This window comes from Puma concolor, chromosome B1 (assembly GCF_028749965.1).
Source record: "Puma concolor isolate L17-30 chromosome B1, mPumCon1.1.hap2, whole genome shotgun sequence".
NCBI lineage: Eukaryota > Metazoa > Chordata > Mammalia > Carnivora > Felidae > Puma > Puma concolor.
Window position 1 is genome coordinate 202,812,689 of NC_141670.1, and position 18,231 is coordinate 202,830,919.

Here is an 18,231-nt window from a genome sequence, read left to right on the forward strand (position 1 = left end):
GTACAGGCCAAGGAGTGAGGCCTCTGGAGAAACCCACCTGCCCACACCTTGACCCATGACTGCCAACCTCCGGAAGAAGTTCTTTGGAATTTTTAAGCCGCCCAGTCCGTGGTGCTTCGTCACGGTGGCCCCAGCAAGCTAACGCACCTGGGCAGAGTCACCTCTCCTCTCTGACCTGTAAACTGGAGAAAGCCGCCCCTGACCGCGCAGGTCACTGCCAGGGTCAGGAGGCCCTCCGAGGCATCTGCTGTGACCTGCACAGTAGACACGTAATAAATGTCAGCCAACTGCCGTGTGACTGCGTGTGACGGGCAGCACGTGTGTGTGACTGTCCCATCCAGTCTGCCGACAACCCAGGGGGGCGGGCACATCAGAGGACCCCACGTAACAAATGGGAAAACGGAGGCATGGGCAGTTACATGGCTTTGCCCCCGGACCTCAAGGCGAATTAGGTGGTGGAGCCCTGGCAGAATGACCTTGGCCGTGCGGCTTCCCGGCAACCACAGCCGCCGTCGCTGCTTCTGGGTGGGACGTGCCAGCCCCAAGGGATCCCAGCAGGTGAATCCCGCCCAAGCTGCACAAAGTGTGGCCAGCCCGGCACCTCGGGCAGCCGTGCCGGTGACGGCCGCGGGCCTGGAATGCTGAGTGTCTGTGGATGGGAAGGGGCACACCTGTTCCCAAGCTCCAGGAGCCCAGCCTTCATCCCCCAGGCCCTGGACTCTGCCTCTGCTCTCCATGTCACTGTCCCGAGCCAGGGGCCGAGTCGGGGCCCAGGCCCCAGCTCCGCTCCCCACCTGGGGGCTGGACCCCAACCAGCACCCCCACCGCCGCTGCCGAGGCCCAGCTCTCAATAAGACAGGACACCTGCAGCCACACCCCGGCTGTCCCCTCCTGGGGCCCCAGGTGCTGGAAGACATACCAACTGCAGACGTGGGTATAACCTCCCCCATCCTACCCAGAACAGCCCAGACCCTCGGCCACTCAGGCTACCCGGGAGCAAGCTCCCATCCCCCCTTCTCTTCTCCCACGGACACCACAGAGCCCCAGCCCGCTCTGCCCTCAAACCACCCAAGCGAGAACACCGATGGGCTTTTTGTTGTATCCGTGACACTGCATCTTTAGGACACTGAACTGGCCGGTTATGATGACGCTGCGTTGCAGACGGGAAAAAACAGGTTCTTCCTGGAGGCTTTATGTCACCTGTCCGAGGGCACCGAGCCAGTCAGGGGCCAAGCGGAAGTTTAAAGCCAGGTCTGTGTGGTGAGAAAGCCCCCGCTCCTCCATTGTGACAGGGTGCCCGTCACAGCCGCGCTCTAACTGGATGCGCACGGCCGGCCTGGCACCCACCCGGTGATGGTGCTGAGCGGCCCCAAAGCTCAGTCTCGCCCCACCAGAGCTCCGGTGCCCCGTCACAGAGCCAGACCCTGCTGCAAACTCTTTAATACCCTCGCCTCCTAACTCCCAACCACAGGCCCCTCGGGTGGTACCGCCATGACCCCATCTCGCAGGCGAGGGAGATTACCGCGCGGAGAGTAACGTAGCTGGTCCGAGGTCATAGAGAGACGTGACGGGGCCAGGAGTGGAATCCCGGTGGTACCACCACTGACGTTATACCCGTTTTAACAAGGGACAAGCTGAGGCTCAGAGGTCGAGTGCCCGTCCCCAGCCCCAGCCCGGGAACACAGCCTCCACTCGGAGCGGAGGGGAGCATTGTCCACCAGGGCGAGCGCCCCGTCCGCGGAGCTGGGAGGCCCGCACCCCCCCCACCTTGCTCTTTTCCTGCTGGAACTCGATCTGGATGCTAGTGAGCTTGGCCCGCAGCTCCTCGTTAGCCATTTGCACGGCATCAGTCTCCATCTCGGGCCTCTCGCCCTTGCTCCGGCCCTTCTTAGACATGCTTCCTCTTGGCTTGAGACGCGGAGATCCCGCGGTTCACACCCACCAGCCAGCAGGCGCCGCTCCGGGCTCCGCCGTGCTAACCAGTGTTGCGGGGCTCAGCTTGTCCTCCGTGTAAACCACCATCACTTGGGACCCTGGGAAGAGGGAAACGGGGTTAGCGGAGAGAGAGAGAGGTTGGCGACCCTGCCTGGGCACTCAAATGGCAAACCAGCCGTTTGCCGGGGCCTCCCCGCCTGGGCCGCGCACCTGCTCATCGCCAGGTGGCCCTGCCATTCCCAACACTGACCCAGCGCTTCTCAGACTGGCGGCCACAGAAGCTCGTTAAGGCCGAGAGTCCTGGGCCCTCCCCCCGGAGACTCTGATTTGCATTTCTCACAAGCTCCCAGGTAATGCTCCCAGGCGACCACACCTTGAGTAGTTTGGATGTACTACTGTCCTTATCAAGAGGAGACCACATCACCGGAGCAACCCGTAGGCCACCGGCTGCAAACGTCAGTGAGCCTCAGTTGCCCGGGGCGCGCGTTTCAAAAGGCAGGTCCCTGGGGAGCCCAGAGCTCGGGGCACAAGGAGGCGCGTGGTGGGACCAAGGACACTGGATGTTCCGTCCACACTCCCAGGTGACTCTGGAAGAGGATCTGAGGACCGCACCCTGAAAAACGGGCCGTTATAAAGATCAGTGGCTCCCCTATGCCGTCCCCGGCCTAGCACAGCACTGGCCACTCACACTGCTAGCTCTGTGCCCCGTGGAGGTGACGGCGGTCCCTCCAGGCCTCTGTGCCCGCCTGGCCAGGCCGGAGCTGGTTTCCTGGTTCGCGGGGGCGCCATGATGAGCTAACTGCTCCTCCAGCACCCATATTTCTCCAGGGGAGGCCCGGGCCTTCAATTTGGTGGAGGTGCCCTCCCAGCCACAGGGTGACAAAGCCCTAAGATAGGGTCTAGACTGACAGCTAATGGCACCTACATCCAGGTGACTCCTGTCATCTTTCACTAATCAGCACAACTGCCCTACGAGGTAGGTGATGTGGCCCCGTGTCACAGATGAGGAAACTGAGGCACAAAGAGGCCGAGTGCTAGCAACAGTCACACGGCCAAGATGAGAAAACAGCATTAACCTGGTCAAGGTCCACAGCTGGACTGGCCGTGGTGAGTCTGGACCCAGCCCCCCCAGCCCCCCAGCCCCCAGCACTGTGCTAGCCTAACCCGATGCGGCACTGCCCCCTGACAGCATGATTCTGCTCCCCTGGTCCCCTTGCTCTGCCTCACTGTTGTTTCCCACGTGACAAACCACGCGGGTTCCAAACAAGCAGGGCCTGGGTCTGTTTTGCTTCTCACTGTATCCCCTGGGCCTGGAATCAGAGCTCAGCATGCAGGAGGCCCTCCAGAAGTATGCGTTGAATGAGTGAGTGAATGAACGAGTGAATGAACGAGTGAGCGAACGAATGAATGAGTGAAGCCCTATGATGCATCAAGTCCTGTGCTAGGAGCTGGGGAGCGTGTGGTCCTTGCAGCACCTGGAGAGGTAGGCACAGATGTTAGGGCCATCCTAGAGGTGAGAGAAGATCGAGGCACAGAGAGGTGCAGTAAGCTACTCCTAAGCCACAGAGCTAGCACCGGGGTCAGATCGCCTTGGGAGAGCATGCACAGCGAGAAGAGAACCTTCCAGCATGCAGGAATGCCAGCCTTCGCAGGTGGAGCCGGAGAGACGAAGCCAGCAAGGGAGGCCATAAACAAGAAGCCTGGAGCTAGAAGCTGTAGATGCTCAGTGTTTGTGAGCGGAGGTCGAGCGTGACCTGATAGGCCTGGGGGCGCTGGAATGTCTAGCCATTTGGGAAGGCAGAGGTGGAGGCCGGCCACAGCCCTGCTGAGCAGGAGGGAGCGGTTTTCTCAACATGCCATGAACGATTATCCAGGCACAATCAGCATCCCCACCGATTGATTCCAGAAAGGTCCGTTCTGTCTTCAGAGAAGTATGAACTCCCTTTGCTCTCATGTGACTTATTAGAGCATAATCCATAATTCATTCCTCGCTGCCCTGACCTGCCTGCCTTTGTCGGCACAGAAGCTCTCGGAAGCTGCCCCGCCCCTGAAGAGTGAGCAGGGAGCACTCTCCAGATCCATCACCCAGAGGGAGGACTCTTCTCCTGTCCATTCCATCCTGTGGCCCAACGACACCACCTCTAGGAACACACTGTAAGGACTAACCAGAGATACGGCCTATGTAGAAACACAGCTCTCCTTCCCAACAATCCAACACTCAGCCCAATGGACGGTTGAGTAATGACACCAAACCACAGGGAGAAAGATGGACGAGTGAAAAGACAGAGTCAAAGAACAAATACAATTTGTGATCTCAGTTTTCAGAAATATATATGCTTGGGTCGCCTGAGTGGGTCAGTGGGTTGAGCGTCTGACTTCGGCTCAGGTCAAGATCTCACCGTTCGTGAGTTCGAGCCCCGCGTCGGGCTCTGTGCCGACAGCTCGGAGCCTGGAGCCTGCTTCGGATTCTGCGTCTCATTCTCTCTCTGCCCCTCCCCCACTTGTGCTCTCTCTCTCAAAAATAAATAAAAATGTAAAAAAAAATTTTTTTAATAAAAAAAGAAATATATATATATGTATGTATGTACGTACTTATTCATTTTTTCCATTTGCTCACAAGTATTTTTTGAGCCCCTGCTGGGCTCCAGGCTCAGTACCCTGGGGACGCAGTGGTGAGGAACAGACAGCCAGGCGTCCCAAATGTTAGCAGCGACTGCCCGAGTGACAGCTGATATTTACCTTCTTCTTTACGCTCTTCCAGATAAATCAAATTTTCTATTTCTATTACTGTTTTACAGGAAAAAAAATGATGCCTTTTTTTTTTTTTTTTAAAGAACGCAAGCAAGTTTCAGAGAACCATCTGGATCTAGCTGGGAAAGAGAGAAGACAGAAGCCAAAGGAAAAGCAAATGGGCCCTGTCCCCGGACCACTGCAGCAACACCTGCTCTTGAGGCTGATGGACTCTCCGGGAGCAACTCCACCGCGTCCCTAAGGGCCGCCTGGAAGGGAAGGACCCGCCTGGGAAGAGAGGACCCGAGCCACACCCCCCAGGACACAGCTGACTGTTCTGTAGGACGGCCTTGTCACCCACAGTAAGTGTGTCCTCTCAGCTCACGCTTTCCTGGCTGGATGGTTCTGGGGAAGTCACCGAACTTTTCTAAGACTCAGTGTTCTCATCTGTTAAATGGGCCCCACGGCACTAAACCTCACGGGGGTGTGTGGGAATTGCTCAGATCCGTATCTGTGCTCAGCAGGACACTCAGCCCAATGAAAACACTCACCAAACAAAAGAAATATGAATCGATTAGGAGGAGCGATGCCAGCCTCCCAGTAGCCTCCGTGAAGGTCAAGATAACAGGTGCTAAGATTAGGCACTGCTGGAAGCCGCCACGTCAAGGTGCGGCCCAGCCAGTGTCACAGTTTCTCAGCGGCCCTAGTATATGTCCTGAAGGCCCCTTTCCCTCCTCAGCAGCCCCTCCCAGGGTCCCTGAAGATGCCAGAGAGGACAGGGTAGCAGATGAGGCATCTGGGCCTCAGGCAGGTCAAGCACCTGCCCAAGGCGGCACAGCACGCCGGATGCAGGCAGTGAAACGGGCCCACTCCTCGTGAGGCCCTGGGATGGCACCCCAGCTGAGCCACAGGGGAGGGTGGGAGAGGAAGCCCCAGCCCGTGGGGGGACAGTACACCAGGAGCACCTGGGGGACCGTGAGAACAGAGCCCGGTGAAGTCTCGGGGCCAGTCCCCAGACGCCAACTTGTATCAGCCCCCCTGGCCAGCTGGACCCCAACGCCTCCTAGTCTCCCAGCCAGGCATTCGGGGCCCCAAGAGCAGAAAGGCCAAAGGAGAGACAGACCAGACCCCCAGAAGGGAGGCCGTGTGTGGGGACGGCCCCATTGTCACCCCAGCCACCCCTGGAAAGGTGCGTGCACACCAGCGTCTCAGGAGAGCCTCAGCACCTGTTCTCCGCTTCACGGATGCGAAAATGGAGATCGGCATCTGCAATCAGAGGGCTGTTGACTCTCCTGCTTCACGACCATCAAAGGTGCAGGCTGACCTTGAAGAAAGCCTGGCCCGTGAAGGGGTGTGGGCCCCACAGGGTCTGACTCACCCCGAAGTTCGGGCCCGGCCACCCGCCACCCACCCTACACTCCCCAGCAGGCCACGGTGCATTCAGTTCCCTGACGGAGAAAGCCATCCTCCCTCCCGCTCCTTTCATGGCCACCTCCCATTCTGCCTCCTCCAGGAAGCCTCCCCTCATGACCCCATGGTCTGGCACCTCCTCTCGGCTCCCAGGTTGGCAGAGGGCTGCCCTGTGTGTTTGCTCCTCCATCAGCCCCTCGAGGGCAGGATCTTGACGCAACATTGGCCAGGCCGGGGCCTCAGTCGTGTCGCGATGAGGGGATACAGAAGGAGATGTTACCCCAAGTTATGGGCTGATCAAAGTTGGGGCTCTCCGTGGGCCCCAGGCAGCTGGCCTCCTCTGCCAGGAACACACCCCCTGCTGCTCTGGCCCGAGGCTCACAGTGTCACTGGTCATCCTTACCAACAGCCCCGCAGCTGCTGACCGCCATGATGGCCTCACCCATGGAGGCAAAAGTAGGTCATTCTCCTACTTGAGATGAGCTGGGTGCCCACTCCGTGCCAGGGGCTTTCCATTCTGAGCGCATGAGCAGACGGCACGGCCCCGGGCTGACAGAAGAACCCCGCAGAGGCTCAGCAAACATCCACCCAAGGCCAGTGAGCACCGCACAGTAGGCACATCTCCAGTCCCTCGCTCAGAGCCCATTATCTCATGCTTTACATACAATGCTAGCAAGCACAGTGTCTGTCCTCCCTGCCCAGAGCAGAAAAGGAAAGTGAGGGGGGCGCCTGGGGGGCTCAGTTAGTTAAGTGTCTGACTTCAGCTCAGGTCATGACCTCACAGTTCGTGAGTTCAAGCCCTGCGTTGGGCTCTGTGCTGACAGCTCAGAGCCCAGAGCCTGATTTAGATTTTGTGTCTCCCCCCTCTCTCTCCGCCCCTCCCCAACTTGCATTCTGTCTCTCTCTTTCTCTCTCTCACAAAAAATAAACATTAAAAAAAAAAGTGAGGAACTGGAAGACAGTTTTACAAAAGATAAATACAGACAGGCAATGAAAAGGGAGCAACGATTTTCCACCACACCGCCACCAAAAAAAGAGAGTAAAATAATAATTCCTTAAATACTTAAAAGAAAAAGCCCAAGAGGCCTAGATATTAACTTTTTTAGGAGACCTTGTTCTCCACTTATAACAAATTAATAAGGCTGTTGCTGTCTAGACTCTTTTCATATTGGTGCAAAGTAGTCGGTGGAAGTTAAAAAAAAAAAAACTTCCAAGGACGCCTGGGGGGCTCAGTCGGTTGAGCCTCCAACTTCGGCTCAGGTCACGATCTCGCAGTTCGTGAGTTCGAGCCCCGTGTTGGGCTCTGTGCTGACAGCTGAGGCCTAGAGTCTGCTTCAGATTCTGTGTCTCCCTCTCTCTGCCCCTTCCCCGCTCATGCTCTGTCTCTGTCTCTCAAAAATGAATAAACGTTAAAAAACAATTTTTTTTTAAATCTTCCATAAAATGTGACAAATAATGTCAAGTGAGTTAGGTTTTCCTAACACTTATTCTGGTTCCAGGGTAAAGCTCTGTAGTGAGAACCCAGGATGAGGAACGGAAGAGGCCCAGTCACTCACCCAGGCCTGCCACTGACCTGTGCGTGGCCCGGCCTGGGCGGTGTCCTCAGCCAACGTTTCTCATCATGCAGGGGAAATGCACTGTGCACACGGCACCGCGTGGTAGCAGGGCTGCTGAGCGCCAGTAAGGTCAGAGAGGCCAGAGCAAGCCGCCTGTAGCCCGGGCCCCACGGCCCCTGCGTCCCATCACACACCCCAGAAGCTCAGAGCCGGCGGGTCCTGGAAATGACAACAGAACCTGCCCCACCGGGCCACCTCAGGCCACCTCCTGACCGTTCCCAGGACTCATCTTGGGCCACGCCTCCTCCAAGCCCCTGTTGGACCCACAGGCAAGGTCAGGGGGTCCTTGTAGCCCACGTTGCACTGGATGATTCTAGGCGTCTTTGTCTGACTGTCTCCAGGACTATGAGGCCAGCATTTACAGATGGGGAAACTGAGGCCCAGGAAGATCACAGGCCTGCCTGGGGTCCCAGAGGGACTGGCAGCCCAGAGGGGAGAGAAGACTCCACAGCCCCCCCCCGCCCCATCTCACAAGGTGGTCACCAGAGCTTACCTGGCACTTTAGAAGCAGTGGAACTAACACCACCCCCCACCCCCGCCCAGGACACCGTGGACCTGGCCCAGGCTCACTAAGATGCCCTTGGCTCCACAGCCCCCTCTGTCTGGCTGATGATGTCATTCATCACAGCAGCTGGGGGGTCCCCCCGCCTGGGTCAGCAGGCCCCCTGCCCAGGACCCTCCTATTGCAGGGGCCACTGAAGCTCAAGAACCGCCCCCATACACACACATAGGGCCGCATGCTCTCGTCAAGTTGGTGCCAACTCTCAGCCCCATGAACCTCAAGGCCTTAAACAGTCTCCCTGCCCCCCTCCTCCCAGCCACCTACCTCCCCAGCCCCCCACTGAGGGCACTCTCCGAAGCAGAGGTCAGCCCACTCCCACCCCAGTGCAGAAAATTAACAAAACATCACCAGTGATAACAACAACAACGACAGCAAATCAAGTTTCAGGAGTCCCCCTGCCTCAGGGACAGGCCCAGTAGGGACCTTGCAGTGGGGTGTCTGGCTGGCAAGGCCCCCTGCCGACTCCCCCAGGGCCACCTCTGCTTGTTTGCAGGCCTTGGCCCTGTGGACTCTCAGCTCCTCCTCAGTCACCTGGTTTACTCAGTCTCCAGCACCAAGCAAAGTGCCTGCCCAGAGCAGGTGCCCCAAACATCAGGATTCCCTCCTTGGATGTCCGCTGGGTGTGAAAGCATCGCCCATCCCCAGACCCATCCCCATGGGTGTCCTTCCAGTCACAAAGCAAGAAGGACACCAGAGGTCCTTCAGGGAACGAAGGTTTCCTGAGTCCTTGATTAAAAACAGCCCCATTCCACAAAGAAGCCAAGTACAGCCACGTGAGGACTGGCATGTGCGTGGGAAGAGACGGGGCACCCGATGGTGGGCTCGGCTCTCTGGCCTCTCCCCACCCTAGTCGCGCACCCTCCATATTTAAATATGGCTGCAGCACAAAGACAAGACGTTGAGCATCGAGGACCTTGGGGCTTGCTCTTGGGTAAACACAACTGGGAGCAGAGGAGCTCAGCTGGCTGAATGCGTCCCATGCTTTGCCCAGCGTGACTCTGCTGCCCGCCTCCTACCCACTGAGCAAGCCGCACCCCTATGATGCTCACGGCCCCTCCTGCCCAAAGCCCCCTCCTAGCAGACCTCTGTCTGTCTGCTTGTTTCAATGTCTCTACACACAGATCACGAAGAAACCACCTCTGTATCCTACGTACAGCCACAGAAGGGGTACATGGGCCATGCTCCTCTGTCCCTAGTCAGACACCCCTTCCTTCCACTGGCTGCATCACCTACCACTGCCACCTGTCACTGTCACCCCAGCCACAGAATAAGCATGGTCATCTCTGAAGCTCAGGGCTGGATGGACGGGTGCAGTTGACAAAGCATAGCTGGACCGTGAAGACACGGCCTTCAACAGGGGCAGGAGGGCCCAGGAAACTCTGGACGACCTCTGTCACCTGAGCCTAGCATGTCCATCTTGACGTGTCCCCAAGGAGTGAAGTGCAGCCAAGTTCAGGGAAGGGAGGCCTCTCTAAACACCAACGCATAGAGCTCGGGCCTGAACTCATGATGCCCCCCACTAAAAAATAAAAAATAAAAACAAAAACCAGAGAAACGTCCAGTCAGGGCAATGCCCAGACAAGTCCTGCCCAGTGCGACGCAGGTGGGGCACGCGCAGGCGGGAGGGGGGGAGAACAGGGGAGGCCGGGGTGGGGGGAAGGAAGGAGGGAGGGAGAACACAGAAAGAATTGCGTCCAACTCCCAGCTTCTGGTCTGGCGCGTAAGGAGCTTGGAAGTCCTCACCCTCATCCGCACGAGGAAAAGCTGAACCGAAAATCAGTAACTTTTCTTACGCCCGTCTGTCAGCTGAGATCACACGGCACAATTTGGAGAGGCAGACACATGGGTACCGAGAATAACAACCCTACCAGGGCAGAAACTGCCATGGAAATAAATCAGTTCAGGTTCCTTTTACCAGATACTTCCTGCCCAGTTTTTCCACAACTACAAAATTACAAGGCATTCGAAACCCACCTCGAAGAGACAGAGCAAGCATGAGACCATGAGACCCAGGCTGGGATAGGGAAGTGACGCTGAAACTATCAGACCAGGACTGTGCGGTAACTATGATTAATACGCGAAGGGCTCCAAAGGAAAAAGTAGACAACACACGAGAAGAGATGGGTAATGTTAGCACACACGGGAGTTCTGCGAAAGGACCAGAAAGAAGTGCTAAAGGTTAAAAAACAAACCAAAAAAAAAAAAAAAAAAAAAAGGCACTAAAATAGAAACGAAGAAACCCTCTGAGGAGATCATTAGCCGACTGGACCTGGCTGGGCAAAGAACCAATGAGGATAGGTCCATAAATCTATTCCAAACCGAGCAGCAAGGAAAAAATATGACTGAAACAGAACAGAGTATCCCAGAACTGAGGGACAATTATAAAAGGTGTAACAGGTGCATCGTGGGAATACCAGAAAGAGAAGAGAGAAAGGAAGAGAAGAAATATTTGCACCAGTGATGTCTGAGAATTTCCAGAAATCAATGTTGGACACCAAACCAAAGATCCATGAAGCTCACCGAACACCGAACAGGATAAATACCAGAAAGCCAACACATCTTTTCATACGCACATCCCGCTCATGCTGAAGAAGATCAAAGATCAATGAAAAATCTTGAAAGAGGCCGAGGTGGGGGGGGGGGGGGGGCACCTTACCTAAAAAGGAACCAAGGTAAGAATCACATCAGACTTCTCTTCAGAAACCACGCAAGAAGAGGGTGGAGTGAGATCGAGTGTTGAGAGGAAATTCCCACCAATCTAAAATTCTATCTAAATTCAATCTAAATTCAATCTAAATTTCACCGTGTGAAATCATCTTTGAAAGGTGAAGAAGTAAAGGCTTTCTCTGACAAAATTTGAAGAGATTTGTCACCAGTAGATCTTCCTTGCAAAAAAAAAAAAAAAAAAAAAAGAGTGATAACAAGCTCTTCTGTGAGAAGAAAGATGATGTAGGTCAGAAATGCAGACCATGAAGGGAAGGAGGGATGGAGGGACGGACGAAGGGAGGAAGGAAGGAAGATAGATTTCAAAATATGAAAATTAAAAACATTAAAATGAAAAGAAATACAGATCTACACAGGAAAAGGAAGAGAGCTAGACAAGGAATACAAACTTTTAGTTTTCTTCTCTTTTTTTTCAGGTAGGCTTCATGCCCAGCGTAGAGCCCAATGTGGGGCTTGAACTCATGAACCGTGGGACCAGGACCTGCCTGAGCTGAGATCAAGAGTCAGATGCTTAACCGCCTGAGCCACCCAGGCACCCCTTATTTTCCTTATTCTTAAATGACCTACCAGGTGACAGTGGTCCAAATAGTAACAGCAACAACGTATCACACGATTACAGCTTCTGGATGAGGGACACGGAAGGCAGCAGTGCGGTGAGGGTTGAGACAGAGGGAACAGGAAGACTGTGTGGAAGGTGCTCGCACGCTACATGTGACGTCACACGGTGTCATTTGGGAAGGGACTTGGATTAGGCGTCTGTGTTACGTGTCTGTTGCAAATTCTAAGGCCGCCACTCTGAGAAGTTAAGAAACACAGACACGCCTTGGCGACATTACAGGGCTGCTTCCAGACCACTGCAAGAAAGTGAATACCTCAACGAAAGGAGTGAAACGAATTTTTTGGTTTCCCAGTGCACATCAAGGTTACGTTTATACCATACTGTGCTGTTACACGTGCCATAGTACAATGTCTAAAAAAAATGTATATACCTGAATTGAAAAATGCTTTATTGCTAAAAACTGTTAACCATCATCTGAGCTTTCCCGGAGTCATAATCACCGATCACAGGTCATCCTGCCAAATGCAATAATAATGAAAGGGTTTGAAATATTCTGAGAATTACCAAAAGGTGACACAGAGACACGAAGGGAGCAAATGCTGTTGGAAGGAACGGCTCTAACAGACAGGACTTGCTCGACGTAGGGTTATCGCCAACCCTCGATTTGTAAAAGAGGCCCTGTCTGCAAAGCACAATAAAGCGTAGCTCAAGAAAATGAGGTATGCCTGTGTAACTGCTATGCCGAGAAAGCAGAGAAAATGGGGACACATAAAATGCTCAGTTAAAACCACAGAAGGCAGAAAAAGGGCAGAAGGCAAAAAGAGAAACAAAGAACGGGGATGAACAGAAAAATAACAGGGGTGTCTGGGTGGCTCAGTCGGTTGAGTGTCCGACTTCAGCTCAGGTCATGATCTCACAGTCCGTGAGTTCAAACCCCACGTCCGGCTCTGGGCTGACGGCTCGGAGCCTGGAGCCTGCTTCCGATTCTGTGTCTCCCTCTCTCTCTGCCCCTCCCCCACTCATGCTCTGCCTCTCTCTCTCTCTCTCTCCCTCTCTCAAAAATAAATAAACATTAAAAAAAGAAAAATAACAAATACGGTAGATATTACTCCAACTATATCAATAATCACTTTGAACATCAGTGGTCCAGGGGCGCCTGGCTGGCTCAGTCGGTGAAGCGTCCGACTTTGGCTCAGGTCATGATCTCACAGTTTGTGGGTTCAAGCCCCGTATCAGGCTCTGTGCTGACACTTGGAGCCTGGAGCCTGCTTCCGATTCTGTGTCTCCCTCTCTCTCTGCCCCTCCCCTGCTCATGTGCCCTCTCTCTCTCTCTCTCTCTCTCTCTCAAATATAAAAAATATTAAAAAAAAATCTTTAAACATCAGTGGTCTAACTGCACCAATAAAAAGACAGGGACTGTCAGAGTGGTTGGGAAAAAGGCAGGCAGCTATTTGTGGTCTACAAGACAGCAGTGAACTTCGAGACCCCCCCCCCCAGGCTGCCACAAAGCCAGCTGTCTTCCGCACGCTCCTAGTCTACGAAAGGAAACGAACCCCCAGCCACTGCTGGTCTCCCGATGCTGATAATCTCTCACCTACACCGCAAAGCGCCAGCTATTTGAATTAAAGAAAGAGCTTCGTAATAAATTCAGTAAGATAAAAACTGCATTATACAACTGATTCTCCAGAAGCACTTTGGGAAATAATGTGGCCCGAAAGAACACACAAAACCATGATGATGAATGTAAATTAAAATCGCAAGCGAAGACCAAGCCCTTGCCAAGAAGAACGGGGAAGGTAGCTGAGCGGGACTCCCCTGCCTGTGCTCCTGGGCGTTTCGTGAGCAGGACTCAGCCCCGCCTCCCCATCCACCGCCAGCATCTCCTGAAGCAACGAGAAACAGACTCCGTGAGCAGCTTCTTTGAAAGGCTTAGAAGACTCGTAAATGTAAAGGGCTCGTTTCCACGCGAAAAAGCCCACCGTGCCTACTCCATAGTGTTTACACTCTGACATGGAGGGAGGGAGGGCGGGCAAGGAGGAAACAGGGCCAATGTTAAACCCACTTCCTTAAAAGCATTAACAGTCACCAAAGAACTTAGTCCTTCTCCACATGTTGTAACCAGACTCCCTTTACCCCGAGCTCTGTTCTTTCCACGGGTTTCTTTTCCAGCCATAATATTAATGCCCAGTGGTTGGCGGGGGGGGGGGGGGGGGGGGGGTGGCAGGGAGGGAGCCGGTGTTTTATCGAGTTTCTGGCAGAGCCTCGAAGTCCGGGGACTATAAGCCCCATTGATGCTGCCTTCCCCTGGGCCCTGGGGAACCTCTGGAAGCGGGTTCCCCGTGCGCTCCTCAAATCCCGCACCTGCTTCCCTCCACTTCCCAGATTCCCTTACAGGGGGTGGAGGTCGTGTAACCAGCCCTGGCCAGTGGTGTGTGAGCGGCAGTGACTTGTGTCACTACGGGGCTGGGGGGGGGGAGGAGGGGAAGACCCTAGTGACTCCTCCTCTCTCCCCCTGGGGGCAGAGGCCTTCGAAGCCACGTGTTGAGATGACGGTATGACCAGACAGGAGCGCAGGACCCCTGAAATCCACCCCCGGACGAGAGCCCAGGGGACTTGCTCCAGAGCACGGGTGACCCGGAAGGGACCTTTCGGGGCTCCAGCATCACCTCGACAAACCCGCTGACCCTCCCTTCCTGCGATGCCCTTCCCCCTTTCCCGCCCGTCCATCTCCTTTTTACATTTATTTATTTGTTTTGGGAGAGACAGAGACAGCACCTGTGGGGGAGGGACAGAGAGAAAGACAAAGAATCCCAAGCAGGCTCCGTGCTGTCAGCGCGGAACCTGACTCGGGGCTCGAACTCACAAACCATGAGATCGTGACCTGGGCCGAAACCAAGAGTCGGAGGCTTAACCGACTGAGCCCCCCAGGCGCCCCCACCTGTCCACCGTCTTCCAAATGCAGCTTGGGGGTTTACCCTCCTCGGACAGCTGGTGCTGGCACGACTTCCCACCCTCAGGCCGGCGGGGGCGTCCCCTGCACACCGTGGTCCCCCGAGCTTCCCTTCCTCGGAGTCCTGATCGTGCTGTGTTGACACACATGTCCTCCACCTTCTGAGAGCCCGGCTGGGCACCTGTCCCCGGGCAAAGGCAGCGGGCACGTGCCTGTGACACGGACGTTCACATGCGCGCACAGGAAACGCCGCGAGGCCCTCCTTCACGCACGCAGACACTAGCAGGTGCCGCGGGGGCCCAGGGATAGAGAGGTGACCGGATCCAGATGATGACCCTCCCTCTCCCACCGGGTCTTCAAGTTCGGCAGGGCAGCGGTGAGGTGTCCGTAATAATCAGCCCGACACGGAAGACGAGGGCTAGCCCGCTGTGGATGCCCCGAGGCGAGAGAGGCGCCTCCCGTGACGGAGGCAGCCTGTGAGCTGACCCCACAGCACCAGCAGGACCCGGGCAGGGACAGAAGAAAGACGGAGGGTCCATCTATTCGGAGTCTGGAGGGGCCTGGGGCGGGGTTCCTTGGGGACCACTGCTCCCCCATTCTCAAGCTGTGGGATGCCACCAGAGCTGACCCAGCCCATTCCAGAGATGCGCACTTCCCGGGCCCAGCCTGGCCCTCCCTTAACAAAAATGCCACCATGTACATGGCACATTGCAGCGTAAAATAATCTAGCCGCCCCCCCCCCCCCATTGCTTCAACCACCACAGCCCAGCTGAGGAGGCAGTGATGGCCCCGCTTTACGATGAAGCAAACAGAGGCCCGCGGAGCCCCAGCCACCCTGCACTTGAACCCGAGCCCCCGTGAGCCCCAGCCACTGGCTCCTCCCCAGACCACTGCCCGCCAGCACGGCCAGCTCTCACAGAAGTTCTCACAGACGTTTTCAAATTATCACCTAGCGCCGGGGTGGAGACTGGTGGCGGGGGAATCGAGAAACAGTGGATGTGGGGAGAATCCCGCGGTGAATGAACAGCTCCTTCGACGTTTCCAGAAGGGCTTGGACCCTCGGCAGGCACCTATAAACCCGTATTTTGGTCTGTTTGAACCCAAACAACCACGAGAATATTTAATCGCCCTGGGAAGGCCTATTCCTGCCTCCCGGTGGTAATATCTTCCTCCAGGAGCAGGAATGAGGGGAGCAACACAGGGACCTATTACAAGTGCTAAGTGTCAGCAAAGGGCCATCCCTTTAACCCTATCAAGCTCCCGAGAGGGAGGTCTCATTTTCCATGCCTCGTACCAGAAACAACAGGAGGCACAGAGAGGCCAACCCACTGCCCACGCTCACACAGCCAGAAACACCGGCACTCAGTTACCCCTGACTTATCCTTTCCACTCCTGCTTTTCTTATTTTTGATGATGGTCAGTGCTGTTCAAGAGCCGAACTAAGGTAAAGAATTTAGATTTCCGAGGAACCGCCGACTCGGGAAGAGGCCAGCCACGAAGGTCCCCTCCCCCTCCGCTCTTGCCGGCCGACGGTAAGCCCCGTGCCAGTGGGTCCGGACTGCTCTCAGAAAGCTCTGGCGGATGGCACGCGGAGATCAGACCACAGTGCCTGCGATCAGCTCGTCTTCCACCGGGCAGCTACGCGGGGTCTTGTGCTGAATCTCAACACGGAGCTCATGGAATTCAACCGACTATCCCATTTTATGGGTGAGGAACCTGAGGCTCGAGGAGGTGAAATGAGGAGCCAAGATCCCACCCCGGCCTCCACAGGCTGCCTGCTCCAGCCCTCCTCTGCTCCAGGATTTGGATTCCCACTGGGTGGCCCTGTCCGGGCTACCGCTGGGATGGGACATGTTTCTTCTCCCCACGTTTTCGGGCTGAGGAGCGGCCTGTTGTTTTGCCCTCTGGCTTTCCTTCCTTCCTGCCCCAGCAGACGGCCGCGTGCAGCCCTGCCTCGTCCATGCCACTTGCTAGGCCCTGTGGTTCCCGTGAACCCCAGCTGAACGGAGGAGGGCGTGCTGTCCTAACAGGGGCCACAGGGGCCAGACCAGACTTAGGCTGTACTTCTTGCTCAGAGACGGTACGTGCCACCCGTCCGGGAGGGACCCTGGGAACCAGGGAACCAGGGAACCATGAGTGGCTTGAAGATTCGAGGGGCGCCGGGGCGGCTCAGGCGATTAAGCGGCTGACTTCAGCTCAGGTCACGATCCCATGGTTCGTGAGTTGGAGCCCCGCATCAGGCTCGCTGCTATCAGCACAGAGCCGGCTTCAGCTCCTCTGTCCCCCCCTCTGCACCTCCCCTGCTGGTTCTCTCCTTCTCTCTCCCTCTCTCTCTCTCTCTCTCAAAAATAAATAGATGAATAAACCTAAAAAAAAGATCTGAGATAGAGGCACTTCAACACCCCCCTTCTCAGTCTGTCTGTACTCACATCACCCTGAGGAAATGACCCCAAAGGGGGACAGCCATCCCCCCTGAACCACGGAGGCTACAAAGCCAGAAACTACATTTCCTAGGCTGCCTCAGAGCTGGGTTCTACAGGTAACCATAGATACATCATTCATTCATTCATTCATTCATTCATTCATCCATCCATCCATCCACACGAGATTTGACCCCAGGATCAATGGGGACCCAGGGGGTGCTGCAAGGTGCTCGTTTGTTGGTGTGAGCCTGGCAGATGGGGGGGGGTGCTTATGGGGTGTGGCCATCACCCTGCTTACAGCTGTGGCTGGAGCCAGCCGTGGCACAATGGCTTCTGACCCCCCCCCCCAGCTCCCCGCAGGGCAACTCTGGGGTCAAGCCTGAGGCCCAGCCAAGACCCAGCCCCTCCACCTTCCAACCACCCCTGCCTCCCCCACCCCTGTTCCAAGTAGCCCCACAGATGAACACAGGTAGAGATAGGGGTGCCCCAGAAAACTGCACCAAAATTAAAGAGGGACATAAAGAACAACTTCAAATAACACAGCAGAAAACCTAATACTTTGTTCATGTTCACTACAAAGAGAGCCTAGCCACACCCATGTTCCCCTGAAGGAACTTCATGTTCTAGAACCTCAGAGTGTTCTCGAGGCCCAGCTCAGTATCAGACTGAGTTAGAATCGAGCCCCTACCCCTTATGGGCTGTGTGTCCTCGGACAGGTTACTTGTCCTCTCCGAGCTTGTCTCTCTACCTGGAAAACTGAGGAAAATAATCATACCTACACCTCAGGAGGTTGGGTTGTTGTGAATACAGCAAGAGTCGCATTAACTCATCAATTAATAACTTGATTGATATTATTAATATTAATGAGCATAATGATTAATTAGTAAGTATTATGTGTTCATTGTTAAAAATTTGGGGAAGACAGATAAAGATGAGATTAAAAATCACTCCTCCCTGGGGCGCCTGGGTGGCTCAGTCGGTTAAGTGTCCGACTTCGGCTCAGGTCATGATCTTGCGGTCCGTGGGTTCAAGCCCCGCGTCGGGCTCTGTGCTGACAGCTCAGAGCCTGGAGCCTGTTTCGGATTCTGTGTCTCCCTCTTTCTCTGACCCTCCCCTGTTCATGCTGTCTCAAAAATAAATAAATGTTAAAAAAAATAAATTAAAAAAAAATCACTCCTCCCTCCATTCTTCTGGTGGAATCGGGGATACCTGATTAATAACTAATAATCATTTAATTAATGTTAATAATTAACAATTAATACTGAGGAACACACACACGCACACACACATGTACACACACACAACAACAGACAACTCCACTC

At 55.1% G+C, this 18,231-nt stretch overlaps 1 protein-coding gene across 3 annotated transcripts in view; it reads right to left on the minus strand.

Moving 5' to 3' along the window:
* JAKMIP1 (janus kinase and microtubule interacting protein 1) overlaps positions 1-18,231 on the minus strand; it is a 136,704-nt gene that overhangs the window by 71,574 nt on the left and 46,899 nt on the right. For all 3 annotated transcript variants that reach the window (XM_086705490.1, XM_086705491.1, XM_086705492.1), the window contains exon 3: positions 1,768-2,033. In XM_086705490.1, the coding sequence (XP_086561616.1) occupies positions 1,768-1,896 (129 nt within the window). In that variant the 5' untranslated portion in view covers positions 1,897-2,033. The remainder of the gene's footprint in view (positions 1-1,767; positions 2,034-18,231) is intronic.